The 20,183-nt window shown below is 43.7% G+C and overlaps 1 protein-coding gene across 2 annotated transcripts in view; it reads right to left on the bottom strand.

Moving 5' to 3' along the window:
• The window catches only part of GALNT7 (polypeptide N-acetylgalactosaminyltransferase 7), a 75,334-nt gene extending 72,359 nt beyond the window's left edge, over positions 1 to 2,975 (bottom strand). Inside the window, exon 1 of one of the 2 annotated variants that reach the window (XM_037389769.1) lies at positions 2,785 to 2,975. In XM_037389769.1, coding sequence (XP_037245666.1) covers positions 2,785 to 2,910 — 126 coding nt within the window. In that variant the 5' untranslated portion in view covers positions 2,911 to 2,975. The remainder of the gene's footprint in view (positions 1 to 2,784) is intronic. The other variant, XM_037389761.1, reaches the window with a different exon arrangement.
• Between the last annotated feature and the right edge of the window lie 17,208 nt (positions 2,976 to 20,183).

Genomic DNA, 20,183 nt, shown 5'->3' with positions numbered 1-20,183 from the left:
TGAGTAGAAAAAACATAACACAATATTTGAAGGGAGAATATACTTTTTTTTCATTTTAAGGTCCATAGTTACAACATTACTACAAGATCTTCAGTATCCTTTGCTGCTGTAAGCAGGAAAATATTCAAGGTTATAAACATAAAGAGAACAACAAAGCAGAACTTTTCATCTTTGCTTCTTTAATGTGTCGGTGTTATTAAGAAGCGCCCAGGGTTACAGCGCAGAGAGGGAAAGGTTACTGCCTGAGGTTAGCTATAAAAAGTTTAATTCTATTTTAAGCTGGTACTCTCTGATCAGGAATTTTACATTTGTTGGCCAGAGTTTTCAGCACGAGCAAAAGGAGGAGGGCGTTGTACGGGAAGAAGAATAATTATTCTGTTATCTTTAGCTTAACAAACTTTCCGGCAACTAACAACAGAGCAAACACATACATTTGTATGACTGAACAAAGTGTGCACACCCAGAGCAGCAGTTATGATTAAACTCCTAGTTCCAGCATGCTGAAACTGCACCAACGCAGTCTGTCTCCAGGTGTTGCGGGAAGCATACCCTGAGGTACACGCCCACCTCATGGGGTCAGTGTCGCCTCACCTAGCAGGATGCAGGATGCACAGACCCTAACCTCAGGACATACTCCTGGGCTCTGCCAACCCCCCAGAAATACGATGGAGCACTGCTAGGAGTGAGCCCGCTCACTACTGTTTCACTAGCATTCTTCACCTGAGCAGCTTCTGAGGAGGAAAGCAGTCCAAACCAAAACACAAATTTAGTAACAACGATACTGTTTCCCAGAAAATGAAGAAGCACGTGTTACCCTCTCTCATATATATCACAATGACAAGTAAACAGCTGATCTCGCTAATGAACCAGATATTCTGTTTAGATGTCATCTTTGACAGTGTTTACTTAATACCATTATATTTGTTCCCAACAAAGACTGAATTATTTCCTGAGGTGGCTGTCATGAGTATTTCCTCCAGTCAAGGCAGGGGTGATCAAGACAGAATGCTGTTTTATCAAGGGCTAGACTGTAAGGACTCTTCCCACTCCAATATTGCCATGTGCACCAGCTAGAACAGATTTCCGAATCAGACCTCACGTGCGAATGGAGGTGGATACAAAGGTTCAGCTCAAAAGCCTCCGAGAAAAAGCCTTCAGGCTTGTCAGAGAAGACAGCGTGATTCATTACAGCACCTGAATAGGCTGATACAGCATGCACACTGTAGGACTGCAGTATTTCAGTTCTCACCCCAGAATAGTCATCTGATGACGGTCACTGCCCTACACAGCATTGCAACCATAACCATATATATATGTTGTTTTTTTTTTAAGAAGATTTCACTTGACAGGTCTGTTACCCTTCCCTAAACAGGAAAAGTAATTCAACTGGTTTTGACGTAAAACGTTTACTGCCTGACATTTTCTTGGGAGGCACGCAAATAAAATTCCTGAAGATTTTTCTGTACACAGAAAAGCCTATGCTGTATCCCGAAGAACAGATTACAGAAACTTTACCACTTAATAAACTGTGTATCTCCAAGAGAACCGCTGTGGCCTATTATCTCAGCAGTAACTGCCAAGACACAGAAAACTGTAACAGCTTCAGAAGACAGAGCATCTGCTGAAGGAGTCCAAAGTCATTGCCAGGTTTCAAAAGCACGAAACCTGTCAGCTCGCTTGCCTTCCGCAATTATTCAAAGCAGCCCACTAGCAAGTGAGGCCCAAGATCATTAGCGAACATATCACAACAGATCACTTTTTAAGATAATCACTGCAAAATTTTATGACTTCACCAAGATTAAAATAATCTTGACTAATCTTACTTCAAGCAGATCTCCTTAAGTCCAGCTATGTTTGACAGCTCTAAAACCTGTGGCGAAAATGGAAAAAGCACCTTGACGCCTTCCCAGACCCTGGCGTTGAGGGCACGGCTTATTCCCGCCTGACACAAGGCCAGGCCAGGGCTCCCCGCGCGGCTCCCGCAGCCCTGCCGGGGTCCCTGCCCCTCCGCTGAGGCGCTGCCCGCCCCACGGGCCGCCCCGCCGTTTCGGGGTGCGGGACGCGCACTGCCAGCGCCACCAGCCCAAGGCCTGCTGGCTCTCCTGCGCTGTTCCCCGGCCCCCAGCCGGCCGCCTGTCCTCGGCGGGGCCTGCCCTGGGGTCGCTGACGGCCGGGGAAGCTGACCCGCAGCGGAGTGTGTGCGGGAGCACCTGCGCCCTTTGTCGAACCCCCGGGGGACACCTCTGCGGGACGCTCCGGCAGTCTGCACCGGCGCCGCTGCTCCAGGGATGGCAAAGCCCCTGGAGGAGGCATCCACGGACCCACGCCTTTTGGGTGCCCGGGGCATCGCCGGCGGGCAGGTCTCGGGGAAGGGCCCCGTCGGGGCACTGCCCGCCCCGCCCCGCCAGCGGCGGCCCCCGGCGGGCTGGGGGGGCTGCGGCGGCCCCACGCCGGGCGGGGCGGCGCGGACCGGACCCTACACCCGCCGGGCGCGGCCGCCGGGGCCCATCGGAGCGCGGCGCCCCCGGGCCTCGGCGCGGCCCGTCCCGCGGCGGCGGCGGGCCAAGGCGCGGCGCCGCCCGGGCAGGGACGCCGGATCCGGGGGCCGGTTGGGGCCGGCCCCGCCGCTCCGCTCTCCCCTCTCGGGCCTGCAGGCGCCGCAGGCCGCAGCCCGGGCAGCCGCCCCCCGCCCGCCCACAGCCGCCGCCGGTCACATCCCGGGCAGCGGCTCCACCACCCGCTCCGTCCCGGCCGCCCTGCCGCCCGGCGCGGCCGCACACTCACCCGCGTCCGTCCCGGGGGAGCCGGCTCCTCGGTGCGGGGCGACAGCGAGGACCAGAGCAGCAGCAGCCCCAAGAAGCTGCCCGCCAGCAGCACGGCGCGCAGCAGGAAGCCCAGCTTCAGCCGCATCCTCCCTCCCGCCCGCCCTCTCCCTCCTGCCGCCGCGCACGCAGCGCCCGGCCCCGCGCACCGGCGGGCTTCCGCCCCCCGCCCGGCACGGCACGGCACGGCACGGCCCCGCCGCCGCCGCCTCTCCCCCTCCTCCCCCAGCCGCCGCCCGCCTGCGGACGCGTTCCTCCCGCCGCCGCCGCACGTACAAAGTTTCTCTCTTTTTTTTTTTTTCCTTCCTCCCCCCTTTACCCCTTGTCCCCCCCGCCCGGTCGACGTCCCCGCTGCGGGCTGCCGCGCCTGCCTCCCCGCTGCGCGCAGCGGCCGGGCGATGCGGAGCAGGAAGTCGCCGCCGCGGGAGCCGCGGTTCCACGTGGCCGCCCCGCACCGGGGCGGGGGCGCCTCGCACCGCGCGGCCGCTCGGCCCCGGCCGCCGCCGCCCCCGCCCCGCCGCGCGCGTGCTCCCGCTGCACCTGCTGCAGCCCGACCGCGGCCCGCCAGGGAGAGGGGCGAGCGCCCGGCGGGGCTGCGGCGTTTGTCAGCGGGGGGGGGGGGGGGGCAGCTCCGCCGGGGGCACCGACGCGCAGAAATGAAGGTGCACACGCGTGACCTCAGTCACTGCTGCAGGAGCAGGGCAGCGCCGGGCCATTAGTTAGCGTGCGCAGCCTGGGCAGTTAGCACGGAAAAGCCAACAGATTTTTCTTGAGGATAGCAGATTAAGTACGAGATTACAGCGATGTTATCGGCCCTCAGCTAGCGTGTATTTTGTTACTAATTTTCTGCACTAAAAGTTAGGCATCCTATTTCCTCCTTTGAAGGAGTCTCACACGTGCATGCACACATGCAAACCTGATGATGTGAGCTCTCCACAAAGCAGCGTGATGCAAGAAGAGCACTTCCAATGCAGCACTTCTGCCTTTTCTCTGTGTTCAGTACTGCTTGCTTTGATGTTTTTCAGTTCTATTTCTTGTGTGCGCTGGGAGGATATCAGATCCAAGGATCCTGAACATTAACTTTCAATGATAAGCACCGTAGAAATAAAACAGGATATTGCAACCTGAACAGGATCGCTTTGGAGGAAAAAAATAAACATCCCACACCTAAGTGACCTTTGTAGCTGGACACACCTAGACACAGAAGTCTTTTGTTTATTCACACAACTTGTGATATACCACTGTGTGATTTTTTTCCTCCCCATTCCATAAGATCACGGTACAAGATATAGACAAATGCAATGTTTCAAGCACGGGCAACAGCTCTAACCCTTGCAAGAGCTTGCACAGCCCTGTGACTTCCACAGGTCCCCAGAGGTGTTTTCCCCAAAGCCCCCTCACTGTTGGTGGTTGCAGTAACCACACAAATGTCCCAACATGAAGGTTGCTGTGACTGTTCCCAGGTCAGTAACAGCACAGGGCTGGGAGGTCTTGTTTTTTTTTGTGGGAAAGGCATAGAGTTGAGTTGTCCGGCTCTGAACAGATCCTTGGCTCGCTGAGCCCGGTAGGAAAAAGCAGGTTGGGGCTACAAAGTGAAGCTCTGTAGGTTGTCAAAGAGGTATGAAAATATTCCCCCCAGCTCTTCTTTCACAGCTTTCTGGAGACCTTACCGCAGCAAAAGGTGCTTTTTCCTCCTGTTGTTTTATTCTGCAGTTTTGGGATCCCTTCTTACTATCCCGTGCTGGTGCTCTGAGCACACTCAAGAAGAGTGAAAAGAAAAAAAGTAAGTTACTGTTAGCACTGCACGGAGGGATGCTGTAAAACTGGTCACAGCCATGTGATGTGATACTGCTCTGCTGCTGCTTGTCAAAGCTGAGAGTGACAGGGACAGAGCCCTCTGTGTGCCAGTTGATACTAAGTGCATTCACATTCGTAAGGCTGCCCGCCAAAGCTTTTTTTTTTTAAAAAATTTAAATGGAGGCTTACATTCTGCAGAAACCCGTGGGTGAACCATGCAGCCGTGATTAACACAGAGAGCCGCACACTGGAAGGTGACCAAGACTTTTGTTGGGTTTTGGTTTTAGATACCACAAATCTCACCATCAATGAATTCCCCCATGAATTGTCTGAGGACTGGTTTCTGTACTGGGCATTTTAAAAACCCGTCTTTTCCCCCAAAAGAGCAGTTGATGCCCACTGGGAGGCAGTACGGGCCAATGGACAGGGTGTTGATGCCAGCCAGCCCCTCTGACTTCTGGAACTGCCACTGACTGGAGGTTGAAGACATCACGTTTCTGTTTTACTATTACACCTGCCTGCCGTGGTCCCTCCACAACAGGGAGCATCACCTACCTTTTTTCTCACACACCGGCCATACAGTCTGATTCAGAAGTATCAGGGTAATACTGACCTTGGAAGTAGGTTTTTTTTCAGTTTTATCCTCATTAAGGATGCACTGAATTTCCAAATTTTGCACTCAAAGTTTTTCCTATGTAGTAAAGTGCCTAAAAAGACCTGCAGAACACATTTTTGCTCTTGCTGAATTTGTACCGGCTAAGACAGAAAATTCAAATTAAAGTTGGCTTTGGATTACCTCCAGTAACATTCAAAACCACTTTTCAAAGTCTTTGACTTTGAAGAGGGAGAGAGAGTTAAACATGAATTTTTGCCTCTCTCAGTTGTAAAATACTGTATAAACCATGATGCTTTTACTACCCAGCCAGCACTAAAACAAGACATAATCCTGACTTAGGGAGTTAATCAACCTCTGCTAGACTGGTATTCTGTCATTCAAATGTTTCTAACAGACTGGCAACTGTCATAATGTTTGTGCCTATATGTGGACGTGTCTACTGCTTGCTGCATGGAAATCATATGTTCCCTTCTCCATATGCCTCTAAATAAATATCTGTTGGTGTTTAAGTCATTACAAAGCCTTGCTGCTCTTGAACCAGAGACCTACGGTGACCTGGAGGTGAAGTATCCGATTACCAATCCCCTAAGCCAGGCAGTTGCCTTATTGCTGGGGATTTGGGGGATGGTGTCTGGAGCAGGGTCACTAGCAAATGTCAAAATCTCATGCAGTTGCTTGCACTGGAGAAGCATCAGGATCTGGATATGCTTCTTAATTCTTGTCCTGAATATTTGGCCACAATAAAGCACTCTGTTTGTTCATTAATGCAATGTTTGAAAGGAAATTCCTATAGACTTTTGTACCTGACAAGATGAAAGTCATATAGTACAAAGTTCTGTAATACAACATGCTGTAGAGGGCTGGCTGTACCCAACCCCACGGCTTCCTCCCACCCAATTTTGCTCATCTGTGGGATATTTTCTGGCAACACACAGGTCTCCTTTGCAAAATCTGCAAGTCAGAGACAAACTTCTCTTTCTACTGAGAGCAGTAGGCACAAAAAATGAGTGGTTTTTTAAATGTAAATAAGTTCTTTGAAATCAGCAATGGTGTACTGGTTTTGGCTGGGATAGAGTTAATTTTTTTCATAATAGCGAGCATGGAGCTATGCTTTGGATTTGTGCTGGAACCAGTGCTGGTAACACAGGGATGTTTCAGTAGCTGCTGAGCAGCGCTGGCACAGAGCCGAGGCCTCTCCTGCCTCTCACCCACCCAGCAGCGAGCAGGCTGGGGGGCACAAGGAGCTGGGGGGGGACACAGCCGGGACAGCTGGCCCCAGCTGACCCAAGGGATGTTCCAGACCATGTGGCATCACACTCAGCATATAAAGCTGAGGGAAGGAGAAGGAATAGGGGACATTCAAGGTGATGGCATTTGTCTTCCCAAGTAACCGTTACATGTGATGGAGTCCTGCTTTACTGGAGATGGCTGAGCACTTGCCTGCCCACGGGAAGTGCTGAATGAAATTCCTTGTTTCTGCTTATGCAGTTTTCCATATCGCTACTTCGGTTGTAAGGCAAGCTGGCCATTGACACTTACAGAAAACTTGTGCAGTGTATTAGCACTATGTCAGATCTATTAGCACTGCATATTGAGGTCCTGGGGTGTCCAGGTGGAATCCAAGACATTCCTTCCCTAGTTTGCATCTGAGAAGGTAGAAACTCAATGTGTGGCTGGAGAAGCCTGGCCAGATCTACCTTAACAGATGTTAAAACAGGCTTATACTCCCTTCTGACGGTCCCCAGCATTGAAGGACTTGCAGTGAGATTCTGGAATAATGAGGTGGTTGCTGCTTGGAATAATTCAGAAAGGAAGAGTTTGGCATATATTATGATGGAGATATAGCTGTGCCCTAAATATTTGGAATGTGTATATATTTAACCTCAGGGTTGATAAAAAGGAACGAAAGCACAGGATTTTAAATTATTCTTAAGTTCTGTGATCGTTTGAAAAGCAATCAAAAAAGTGGCTCTCTGTAATATTTAATACATGCTTTTGCAAATTAGACTGTAATGTGCTTCATCTTCATTGTTTTCTGGTCACGATCTCTAGTCTTTAGTACCATTCTTCCTGTAATTCTCATTTATCCTTCTTTTTTTCAAGCCAGGGGTTTAGCAATGCGTGCCCTACCAAAAATTATCCTTCAGTATTTCAGGATTTGAATGGATGCTTTTGGCAGAGTGCAGTTTGCCTCCTTTGCTTTTCCTGTCACTTTTATGAAGAACATGCTATGAAGTTCCTGTCATTACATTTAGCCCCCATGCTCCTGTCATGCCTACTTAGTCGGCTTTCCTCCTGCAATATCACCTCTAGCTCCTCTCCTTTTTTCCCCACACAACAACAGTAAGTGAGCTTATTATTTTTTACTCGTCTGGATTCTGCCTATGTCCTGAATACTGGAATATTAAAAAAAAAAAAAATCTGTATTTTTTTTTCCCAGTTGCCCTTTCTGGTGTTGAGTACTAATCAATGTTTATGAATGATGTTGTATTGTTAATACTGCTTTTGACTAAAGAAATTTAAATTCTTCTGGATTTACAAGTCCTCAAAATATCCACACTGTGATGGGTGTTAACAATCCTTGACAGATTTAGATCTTATTGAGATAGTGGATGGGATAGTCTGATATGTGGGTGTTTCATTTAAGTTTGAAGAGAATTGATTCTAAGCATGGTTTTGCCGTTTTAAAAGTAAAAAATATACTTTAAATGACTTTTTTAGGAACTCTTACCTGTATTTTGAGCCAGACATAAATAGTCATATATCTCAGGTCCCAAAAATATCCTTTTCCAAGGTGGTGTATTTCTGAGCACTTTGAATAGAAATTAGCTTGCATCATTTCCTGAATCTAGGGCAGAGAAAACTGAAATAGGTTGCTGCAATTTCTGTTATGCTGAAAAAATGAATAGTGTAAAGGCCCACATATCAGATGCTGGTTTACTTTTCCAAAAAAATGTTAAAATACTGTAAATTGGTGGAGTGAATTGAATGAAATTGTCAGTCTGAACAAGATCCACAGTGCATTTGAAGTACAAAATGGACCATTTTGCAATTATAAATGAATGTTAATATTTCTGTGGATTTTACTCTTTAGTGATAAACTGTTGATAGTCTAACAAATAACTGGTAACTTGGTTATTATCGATTCACTATCATAACTGCTGTATCAGCTATAAATCTTCAATAAGTTTGACAGCTTTTTCTTCAGGATATATTCTGTTATGCTGTTCAAAATTAAACAAAATCTAACTACTGGAGATAACAGACATTTGTAAAGCATTGGATAAATTCAATAAAGCCAATGTGTCAAATCTGAACAAGATAAAGTCCTATGAAGCTTTACAGAAAAATGAAAAAAAAACACTCTAAAGTTGCTATATAGAAAAGTGTGGATGTGAAACAGTTACTAGTCCCTAAAATGAGTATCTTTTGTTGCTCCTTAACTTAAGTCATAGGGTAAGTGAGCAAAGTACTATTTCAAAAAGTGTCATCTGTCTCAATTTACCTAAATACAAAAAGGTCAATTAATAATTACTGGAAAAGTTCAGTCCAGTAGATAGGTTTATACATTAACAATGAAATAATAGAAGCTGAATAACAAGAGATCAGCTGGACTCTGATTTTCGAACTGGGGTCCCTGGATGCCCAGGGAATGGGGAAGGTGTCTGCAACACAAAACGACAGCAAGACTATTGCCATTAGTCATTTAGAGTTTGTGGTACAGACCTCCACCACAAAGCGCTAAGGGGAAGCTGAGACTCTTGGTAGCAATGACTGATAAAAGCATTGCTAGGCAGCTCCGAGCTTTCTTACTTCTTTGCAGATTTCGTAAGCTGTAAGTGTGATACTTCCAGTGGTTGGGAACCAGCGCCAGGGTGTTGAGCAGCCTCTTTTCTTACCGAGCTGCCATTTGGAGACAAATGCTTAAACAGTAGATTATTTCTGTTATGACTATATGTCTATACCTGACACCTGGTTGTATTGATTAGTAATTCAATGAAATTATTCTGTTATAAAAGGCATGTTTTGTGGGAATTGCTTGTGGAATTGCAGGCAATAGCAGCTGTTGGATCATAACACTGCACACATCAAGTCTTTTACTGAGTATAATCACAATGAAATAGATTTCATAAGGGCTTCAGTACAACATGCAGATGCATAATTTTGTGGAAGTTTCTCCCTTTTCTCAGGTCCAAAGTTACAGACAAATATCCCTACTTGATATGAATTAACTGATTTTCAACTTGTACAGTTTTAGCTCAGATATCAATATAGACACTTCTTTCAATTACTATTTTTTTTTTTTTAGTATGCTTTCCATCATTTTCCCAAACTGGAAGCTAAACACCCCCCGCCCTGCCCCCTGCCTCCCCCCAAGTTAAGATAAAAAATTCCTAGACCTCTCAAAAATACTTTGAAATAAAGGTGAAGAACTGTAATAAAGTCATCATCTTGGCAAGCTGAACTCCACTGCTTTTTAGTCACCTGTGACAAGTAATAGTGACAATGGCAGGATCTCATACATCTTCAAATACTGCGGGTTTCCAGATCTCTCAGTTCACTGCCATTCAACCCCTTTTCTTGAAATATAACTGCAATGACATGAAAACTTGATGGCTGAGTATTCCAATTAAGCCAAAATTTTTCTAAAATTCCCAGATGCATGCAATTAGCAGGAAGCAGGTCTCTGGACTGTACTTTTATTTTAATACTGGCTTAAATAGATCTTTGTCCTGAGTAGTTTGATCAACTCAGGGACATCCTTTAGAAGTTGGAGTTTACAGAGTAAGTGGAAAAAGTTTAGTTTAGATTTTTGTCCTTAAAAACCCCACAATTTATTTTGCTGGCTGCAACTTGAAAAGCATGCTTGTAGAGCAGAAGGCTATTCCAATTAACATTATTTCAAATTAAACTGAAGAAACACTGATTTATTCTTATTCCCATTCATTGACCCTTTGAGTGATGAAAGCTGCTCCTGTAAACCTTAGGCCAAAGTGAGGTTTATTCCATTGCTCATTTACTGTAAACAACTCTGACATATTTGTATATATTTAAAAATTAACATAGCATCTGTGTAGTTAATTGATTTTTTCCCCCTGGAATGGTGCTTTAGAACAAAGTAGAAGAGACAGGAAGACTTCATACTCTGTCAAAGCATGGTGATCCACAGCCAGGCTTCTGTAGACTCTTGGCTCACTGTTTGAAAAACCTGGTTGACTTCCTACCAATCTACAAGATACAAGAAGCTATGTTTTCAGTACATTTTAAATTTAAATAAGCAGACTCATCATATGAATAAAAAATAACCTAACAATTTGCCTCTTTCAGGCTTACATCCAAATGCTCTCTTCAAACTTGCCCTGCTAAGCCTTTGGTGTCAGGGCTGATTAACAGAGAGGAGGAGACACAGGCACTATTCCTCCCAACATTTAGGTCAGCTCTGATACTCTCTGGCATGTATCTAGGCCACGTCTAATTAATCCCTGAATATTCCATCACTGCTGGATTACCTCTGTCAGCTTCTTCCATGGAAACCTGGCAGCAAAGATTTTTACCTTAGGTGAGGAAAATGGGAGTGGTTTTTTTCCCATCATCTAACTATGTAATGTTTATGCAACAATTTATAGAGCCCTTAGGATATAAAGTATTTAGTAGGGGTGAATACCTTCACCTGAAATTAGTGAAACATTGCCACTGATTTAAATAGAGCCAAGATTTCACCCTTGATTCTTTTTAGGATAAAATTTACCAGCTATGGCCTTCTCAACTCTAAATTCAATCCTACTATTCCAAAGAGTCACATTTTTTTTCTTTTTCTAAGCCAGATGTGAATACAAGGTGTTTAATCAAGCCAAGATCAGAAAATACAAGGAGATCTGAAAAATAAAACAAGAACTCCACCTAAAAGCCTGTTGCAGATCTGGAGAAGTGAAGGGGCTAAATTGTATCTGTGCACTTTAAACTGCAGCCTACAGTCTTCCATGGTCATTACTAGAATTACATAAACAGTTTGCAAAGACACTCGTCAGCTTGGGGAGGTGCTTAAATCAAGATCAGCTGCCACTGTGGAGCAGTGGATACGCAACTTGTGACCACAAAAAAACAACCCAGCACACTTTCTGAACTAAGGATCCACTGCATCCATGTTCTGTGTATCACAATAGTGATGCACAGAATCCTGGTACTAAAAATAGAGCATTAATTAGCAATGCTAAATTTATATGCAGTTATGCAAGGTGCTGGGTGTCTCAAGCAGTACGACGTTTGCATCCTGAGGGCAAAGTATTGTGACTTTTAAAATCAGTGCTCTATAAACATGCGTTCATCTACTGCGCACAAAGCCAGATGATTTTTTTTTTTTATACTTGATGATAAAGTACTAGATGACAAGATAACTTACTACCCATAGAGCAAGAAATACCAGTTATTGGAGATCTGTTAGTATGCACTTAAAACACAGGCCAAGACAGCAGAGACATTTTTGTAGTGGGCGAGGTATGTTTTTTAACTCCACCTTCAGCTTTTCAAATTATGTCCTTGCAGTCTCCTCTAATTAAACATCAAAAGGATTTTCACTGCATTTGGAATGGCACTGTTGTCAAAACTCTCATTTAAATGCTTCTGCTGATACCTTCAAAATTATGTAATATTACAAATGTAAATAAGATGCAGATTTTTCACACACTTGTTTTCCTGGGTGAGTTGATTACTAGAGTAGGAAATGCTATTCATAAATGCTTGATACCAGCACATTAAAAAACCCCATATTGAGAAACTTCCTTTTAAAATTTCATTTGAGAAACAGTCAAGTCAGTATCAACCATGAGTTTTGCCTGAGTTAAGATTTACCTGCCCTTCAAATGTGCAGTTGTGGGTCAGCTGATACCTGCATTAACATGCCTCACATCTAAACACTGTGTTTAAGTCATCTTGTGTTTGAAAACAGATTTTCTTAGATGTGGGATGAGTGCACCTGCAGCAAAAGTGTATGTAGATGTACTGTATGCCATAGCCAATGCTGTGGAAGTGCCAAATCCCACTGTCTTGCACTTAATGTTTTAGGATGAACTCACAGACAGGTAATAAAATAATTTCATTGTGACATGTAAAAAATGCACACAGGCTGGTGATGTGATATTAATAATACTCCCAAGTTACTGTGAGCCCTCACAATTTACATTGCTCTTCCACCAGGTTCCCTCCCATGATACTGGACTTGACCATGGGGGAAGGACTCTTTCATCGTGGCCCGTGTTTGTGGCTGTACCTGAGAGTCCTATAAGCACATGCAGCAACGGTGCATTAAGGCAGGTAGGCTCTGCCTGGATTTTGGGCATGCAGTTCAATTCAAAGCTGATGGATGAACTAGATTTGTGCAAGTATTTCTAACATTGATGGGCTTCCCATTGACACTCTGTGTTAAGTAAGATACCCAAATAATCTTGATGGTGTGGGGACAGAGTACAGTTACGGAGAGATTACAGCATATTTGTCCTTTTGCTTTAGGGTTGTTACCCCTTCTTGTGCTTCATCATTCAGTTCAAACACTGTACAGACTGAGGTTTGGTGGTGGTAGCAACATGAAGACACCAAAATGCTCTCTAACCTCGTCATTCCCCATCATGTACAATGCCCACTAAGCTACTAAATTTTCATGTTTTTCTGACCAGCTCCTCAAATTCATCAGCCTCAAGTAGCTAAGCAGGTTGTAGACTATTAGTAAAAGTTACAGTCTTTGGTGTTATCTGTGTCTTCATGATATCAGCTTCATAAGACAGAGATAGATGGGCACTAGAGAGTATAATTCGTGTGGATTATACAGGCTGTAAACTTGGAGTGTTATTGCCCTGTACACAGCAGAAAACCCACAAAGTTGTTATGCAAAAAGTGTATGAGTCAGGTTAACTTAAAAATCCCCTACATTCAAGAATCTGGATTTTAGACTGTGTTAGGCATAATTTTCCTTGTAATACCTACAGAAGTTAATTAAACAACTCATTATTGCTTTGCAATCCAGACAGAGATGCACTATTAATTTAGGCAGGAGTGATCAATAACATGCGCTCCCTGAAAGAGTAAGTGCATACAGTACATGTAAAATGCATACAATTATCTTAAAAAGGGCTTTTAAATTTTTGAGTGGCTGCACAACTTGAATTGTTGTTGAAAAAATAGAATAGTTTATTGTATGCCTCCCAGAAACTGCTTCATCTGATAATGGTGTCCTCTCTGATGATTCAAAGCTTTCACCAAATCCTTCCTTTCTTGCTACTACCCTTTTGTTAGTCTGTCATTCTTTCCAAAAAAAAAAAAAAAAAAAAAAAAAAAAGAGAGAGAGAGAGAACAGAGAAAGAAAAAGATTGTTTTATACAGTATAAATTCCTGATCAGGCTCCAACCTTGATACAAGGATTTCCAGTTTCCTGGTTAATTATCTGGGTGCAGTTAAATGATTCTCTCTGTTCACTTATCCACAATAATCTCCATTATGAAGCCAAGTGTTTCACCCTGTCCCACAGTGCATGGAGAGGACCAACAATAACATCAGCATCTACACTTACTACATAGATGAAGAAAACCCCAGACCTTTTTAAAGCTTCTGGTGTGGCAGCCTTCTCCTTGCTACTTGCAGCCATGGGAGAAGCTTCTTACAGTGATCAAACATGCCTCCAGCACCTTAGGGTAATACCATTCAGATGAATCCTGAGACCTGGTATAGAAGGCAAAGAATAGGCAGATGCATTCAGTAAATGGCTCTAACCATTCAAGAACTTCTGACAGGCAAAGCCCCGAACAAACACCCGCATGCTGCCCAAGTTTCTGACTTTGGGGTTCCTCACCTCCGCCCAGCAGCACATGCTTGTGTTATAACAGTCCTTGCATTAGATGTGCAGACACCTGGACTCTGAAGAAGTGGCTGAAATCAAGCAGACAAATTTTGACACAGTTATCTGAACCACCAAGTATAAGCTTAGGGGTTCTGGGGGTGATCATCCTGATAATTTTTGTACCAAGGTAAAAAAGATGGTGCTTTTTTTGTTTCTTCTGACATAATAAAGATCTGGTGTCCATTGCTGGTTGTCCCAGATCTGAAGCACTGTCCTGTCCGACTTCTTAAATAAAGTCACATAATTAAAGAACAGCATTGTGTAAATCAATCTGTCCAGAAATGCTTAGCAGATGCATCTGGTTTTCTTCATGCTCCTGTGATGTTGTGTTTCAAATTCAATACATTACTTTATGTATCCTGCTGACAGTGTTTATTTTTATGGCCATGGAACTCCCAGTGCTTGTCTATTCTTCCTCAGCACTGACAGTGCTCTGAACATGGACTGGCTCATTGAAACAATGAAAATGAAGTAAGAGTCATCTTAGAAATGAGCCTGCTTAACATCAGGATGGAGAGTCCCTTACTTTCTGGGATTTTGATAAATTTTGAAGTTTTAGAATGCGAAATGCAGAAATATCCTAGGAGTTCTGCAGGCTCAGCAAGGGAATACAAAACTTGGGTACTGTCATCCTGACCTGGTTCAGCTCTTTATTTATCTTTCTCTGCTGTCTTTTTTGCTTCCATACACTGCCTGTTGTGTATCTTTGTCCTGTGTTTGCTCAGTGCCTAGCACAGACTAGTGCAGTCTGTTACTACAGCACCAACAGAATGGTGCATGTACTTACAGTCTTTTAATCCTGGAAGAAGTTGAGACCTCAAGCATGCACAAACACAACCTACATGCCCGGGGGTTTCAATACATTTTCTAGAGAGATAAAACACTTGCAGGAATTTCCAGAGGTGTATCTGTACTAATTGGAGACAGTGTCATTTGCATGCCAGAGTTTTCCTCATCCCCTCCAACTGTCCCGCTTCCCTCCACCCCACCCCCCTCCCCCCATTTTACCAGTCATATTCTCCTGTTCCTTTGAGGACACATTTGAAAATGAGTTTCAAACTCATACTCCATCTCTAAAGCAGTAATAAATCCTGTTACAATTTTTGTTTTCAATAAACCAGCTTGCATAGCAAGTCACAGATTCCATTTCTGTTAAGTTGCTTAATTCCCGAAGACACCTGAGGCTGAAATACCTGCAGCTGTTCAGTACCATTGACTGCATATTTAATCTCTGAAAATATAAGTACTTTTTGTGCATCAAGTAGTATATACACTACTTTGTCTGGTTATATTATGATAGCCTTTCTTCAGTATTTTTACCCAATCATTGTTAAGGCCCACAGGCAAGATGCTGAGTATGTAAAAACTGTGCAGCTCCAAATACATCAAAGAAACTGTATTCATTTGTCCTAAGATTTGGCTTCCTACTTCCAGTTTTACCAGACTTTTCTTCAACTAATCTTGCAAATGCCTTAACCACATCCACTTCCTACTGTACCCCTCTCAATCCCTTTCAATTACCTCCTTCTTAACATATATACCCTCCATAATTCTTTCTTTCTAAATCCTTTTAAATCCTATTTTTTTCTTCTTCATTTTTTTCTTTAAATTAGATAATTGTTAGAAGCATTTGTAACTGTTTGAAATTGCACTTCTGAATGCATCGTGGTATGTTGACTCTAAGGGCTAAAGTTTCTAAGCAGCTTTCAGAATAATGAGATTTGTGTGCATGACGCCCTTGCGCTGCTTTAAAGATTTGCTCTTTAGAGTTAAAAGATTTTCAAAAAAATCAGTTTCTTTGTGCTGCTGGCTTGTAAACACTGTGCTCAGAGCATGCATCCTTTAAAGTGCAGTTACCCTTTTCTCTTCCAAGTTACTCATTGTGCTTGAGGAGCTTGTGAACATCTACCCTTAACATACAACTATAACCTAAGAGTGTGTCAAACTTAGCAGCAGCTGATACGCTCTGCAGTTTTTGTCCCATTTGCTTCCAGTCTGCACTTAGCATTTGTATGCATAAAATATTTGCACTACGCATTCCTTTAACAGGCAACTCATTGTCTTTGCCTGACTAACATTTCCACTGATCAGCAGCAGCAACTTGTAGATACCTTATGTAAAGTTTCAGTCCAATCCAAAACGGTAGACACATGCCACATTTTTCAGGTTAGCAATGCCTAAAACATTAATCTGAAATGGCTGGGTTTTGCAGGCTGGCTTGGTTGCTGCAATTATTCTTGACATTTCATAATCTGTTATACTTTGTATTATTATTTCACATCAAGTTTAATGCCAAGTAAGCCTACCTAGGATCTAATGATTTCTGCAGTAAGGCTGACCTGGCAATTTTGGTTGGGTTTGCTGCGCCTAAGCTTGGATGCCGTCGTTCACTTGGGCACTGATGCTGTGACACAGGTATGTGTGTGCCATGTGGCAGGCTAGCAGTGCCAAAGAAACAGGTTGGCTTCAATGATTGCACTGCTTGGTCCCGGAGTATTTGCATTGTGTGAGGTAAGCCTGGCACTCCTCCATCCACACCTGCTGCTGGGTATGCTCTCCACGGGTGCTGCAGGACAGCCATCAATCTGAAACCCAAGGTTAGCACTCCCTGATGTGAACCAGGGCACAGTCATGTATTGTTGCTTTTTTGCCTCCTTCACATGCCTCCCCCGACACAACTAAACCGCCTCTAATCTTGCTTTTCTTCAGAGCTAATCAAAGCATGTGCTGAGGTACTTTGCATCCCCCAAAACCATATTATTCTACTGCTTCCTCCATATACCACATTTTGAGTTCCAAACTTTTGCCTCATTTGGCAGCTTTTTGGTTAACTGACTGATTCCATTAATGATGAGCTCCGTGAAACATAATTACAAGTAATTGCAGAATAAGAATGCTAAGGGAGGGAGAGGAGGGAGGGAAGATTAAAAAAAAGCAAAGCTATTTAGTACATGTCTAGGTTTTCACACAGGGCTTCACTTGCCCTCTCCTTCCTCAGGGATTATGGGATAGTGACTTTATGATGACCCTCATATCATGAAGTAACACATGCCTACGTCCTTGTTTGATAACCAAGGTACTTAGGCTTGTGCTGGCTCTGTTCTTCGTGCTGCCTGAAGCTGTGTAACTGCATTGGCTTTTCCATAATTAAGAAGGCGATACCCACTGACTGGATTTAACTGTTCTCTGAAGAAAAAACAATAAACTGTTAGCTGCAGACTTCTTACAGACCCTAGAAAATGTTAGGGTTACAGGAATAACATGCACTACAGATAGGCATGAAAAGCTAAACAAGTAGAAAAATAAAGCATAATGAAGAGATATATATATATATATAAATAAAGAATAATGAAGACTGTTGAGTATTTCCACACGTTAAGGTGTTTAGAAGGCTTCATTCTTGTCTATGCTCTATTTCTTCCTGGTGAAGACTATGCTTTTGTAATTATTTTTTAAAACCTTAACTTCTTAGTAATACAACTTTAACATCAGGCGTGGTCTGTAGGTATTTTAAATTGGTTTTGTTTTGAAGAAAAGGTTTCCTGCAGTCAAAATCACCTACTTGCTTAGCATGCACTGGGAGTAGAGGAGGCTGCAGCACCAAGGATATGGCTGAGTCCTCAGTACACGTTCCCATTCAGCACCTTGTAGTTTATCCTCTTTAAATACAGATGGATGGGGATGGAGGGGTGGAGGGTGTCTTTTTTTGCTTCATTTTGCTGCCCAGTGATGTTACTTGGAATAGCCGCTTCAGGAGAGGTGAAGAAAAGGAGACCAGAGTCAGGCTTTTGTTCCTTGGCTAGTGCAGCGTTTCAGGTCAGTAAGCCAGGCTGCATTTGCTGCTGTGCATTCATCCTCTTCCCTGTATTAACCCCAGCAGCCTTAATACACCTTTGGGGGGGGGGAATGCTTTTTTTTTCTCAAAACAGTTATCATCAGATACAGTTTATAGAAGTTTAAGGAAGTGTTACACAAGTGCTTTAAGCATGCAAGAGTGAACTCCTACAATCGTATACAGCCTTAAGCATGACTGAGTGCATGAAGTATTTTAATTCTTTAAAAAGCTTTGCAATCAGAGGGTGATCCTGCCTGGATCCAGTAAGTGGATGCAACAGTTCCAACAAATTCAGCCTGTCATAAGCGGTAGGACTAAGGTGTCTCTGATGATGCCAGATCTGGTACTGTAACCAGCATTCCCAAAAGCAGTGTGCTGCATTTTACACCTGCTCTGCCAAGCACTGGAGCATGAGAGTGCAGAAAAGTCAAAGGAAAGGTATCTTTCTCATTTTTGATGCCAGCTCTTGCAATTCTAGGGCTTTTTCCATAAGGCCTCAGCCTCTGCAGTTTTATGAATAACTTCTAGCCATGACTACTTAAGAAAAATACAATCTTCCCATCCTTGCTCCCCGAGACCTATCATCCTTCACTCCCCCCCAAACCTGCTGAGAGCTCAAAAAGCTCTAAAGTCAATACAAATGCATTAAAAATATATTCTGTGAAGTAAACTGGTGAATCTTGGATGCTTGCCATTGGCAAACCATTCTGTCTTTCCAGCTTCAGACTTCTGTGCCTTCCTCTTTCTTTCAGGATAAAGTTTCCTGGGGTTTCTAAAGGTCTCTGGTGGCCTTTTCTGGACTTGGATGGCTTTGTCAGCAGGGAGCACTCCTGTTGCTATGCAGTGGGAGCCAGGGCCCCTGCTCCAGTCAAAAGATTTGGGGACTTTCTTTTGAGGCATTGCTGCCACAAGACAGACAGCAATTAGGGGAAGCGTTCAAGTATCGCAAGGAGATGTATATATATTATATGCTGCCTGGGTTATCTGACATGGCATTCTTTGCTCCAGATAGGTAGCTATGTGATTTATGGAGCAAATTACTTTTTTTGTGAATTTGGTAACAAAAGGTCCGTTTTGGAAGCTCTTCTCTACTTAATTACTTTCACTGTGGCCTAAGAGCCTGTGCTTCAGCATGGTGGGTGGTGGTGTACCCTGCAAGGGGATTTACGGCAGCTCCATGAGCTCCATCTTGTTGGAGATAAGGCAAGTGCCAATAGGTATTGTCTTTGTAAACTGTATTTCATTAAGAACTAGTGGACTCCTTGCCCCCACCACCTGCGGTTCACAGTCAGATTCACAAACCGTCTGGCACTACGGAACCCAAGCGCCTTTGCTGGGGTTTAGCTTTGCTGATGGGAACATCTCCGTGCAACCAAGCTCATATTTGGCTCTTGCAAACAGCTGTTGCCATTGCAATCAATAAAACTTGGAGGTCTGCAATACAGTTTTGGGACCAGACGTGCTCTAATGATGGCAGAACAAAACTCCCTTGTGCCGGTTCACTCTGCTCACATGACACAGCCAGACCAAGAGCCTGCAAGAGTCTGCCCAAGGGCTATGCGTTGGCTGGGCTCATACTATCCTTTCTTACTCCCTGCCACTTCCTCCCCTCAGTTGTCATTACCTCTACATGAACTTTGGGAAAATAGATGCTATGGGAAGGTTTTTTCCTCAGGCTGATCCATAAGATCATTGTTTAGATTTTGCTGGTTTTTTTATTTCTTCTTCTTTTTGAGACAGAGAGAAAGAGAAGGACTAAGATGCATTCTCAGTGAAAATGTTCCTGTTTGGTGAATGGTCTAAGACCATTAAACCAATAAAGGTTAGGTTTTCTGCCTTGCCTAAAAGGAGAACATTTTTGAGCTTATGTTAACCTTCTCCAGAAAAACAACTAAAGAATATGTTCTATTAAAAAAAAATAATAATCTAAAAAGCTCCACAAGAAGCTAAACACAACTTACATGCTACATGCTATAAAGACTCAGATCTAAATTGCCACTGCTTTTGGAAGAATATAAATTCAAAGATACTAGCCAGTCAAAATCTAATCCTTTTACTTCAAGAAAATTACTTAGCAACAAATGAAAACTTTAGTCAAAAACAAAGCTGTAAGCTTTATAGTTAGACACATACTGACCAAAAAAAAAAAGAAGGTCTTAAACGGCTGTTAAATTGTCTGTTAATTCTGCTCTTTTGGGTAAATATTTTGTGATAAACACATCCTGT

Source organism: Falco rusticolus, chromosome 1, assembly GCF_015220075.1.
Source record: "Falco rusticolus isolate bFalRus1 chromosome 1, bFalRus1.pri, whole genome shotgun sequence".
In the NCBI taxonomy this organism is placed as follows: Eukaryota; Metazoa; Chordata; class Aves; order Falconiformes; family Falconidae; genus Falco; species Falco rusticolus.
This window is presented reverse-complemented; position numbering and strand designations above follow the sequence as displayed.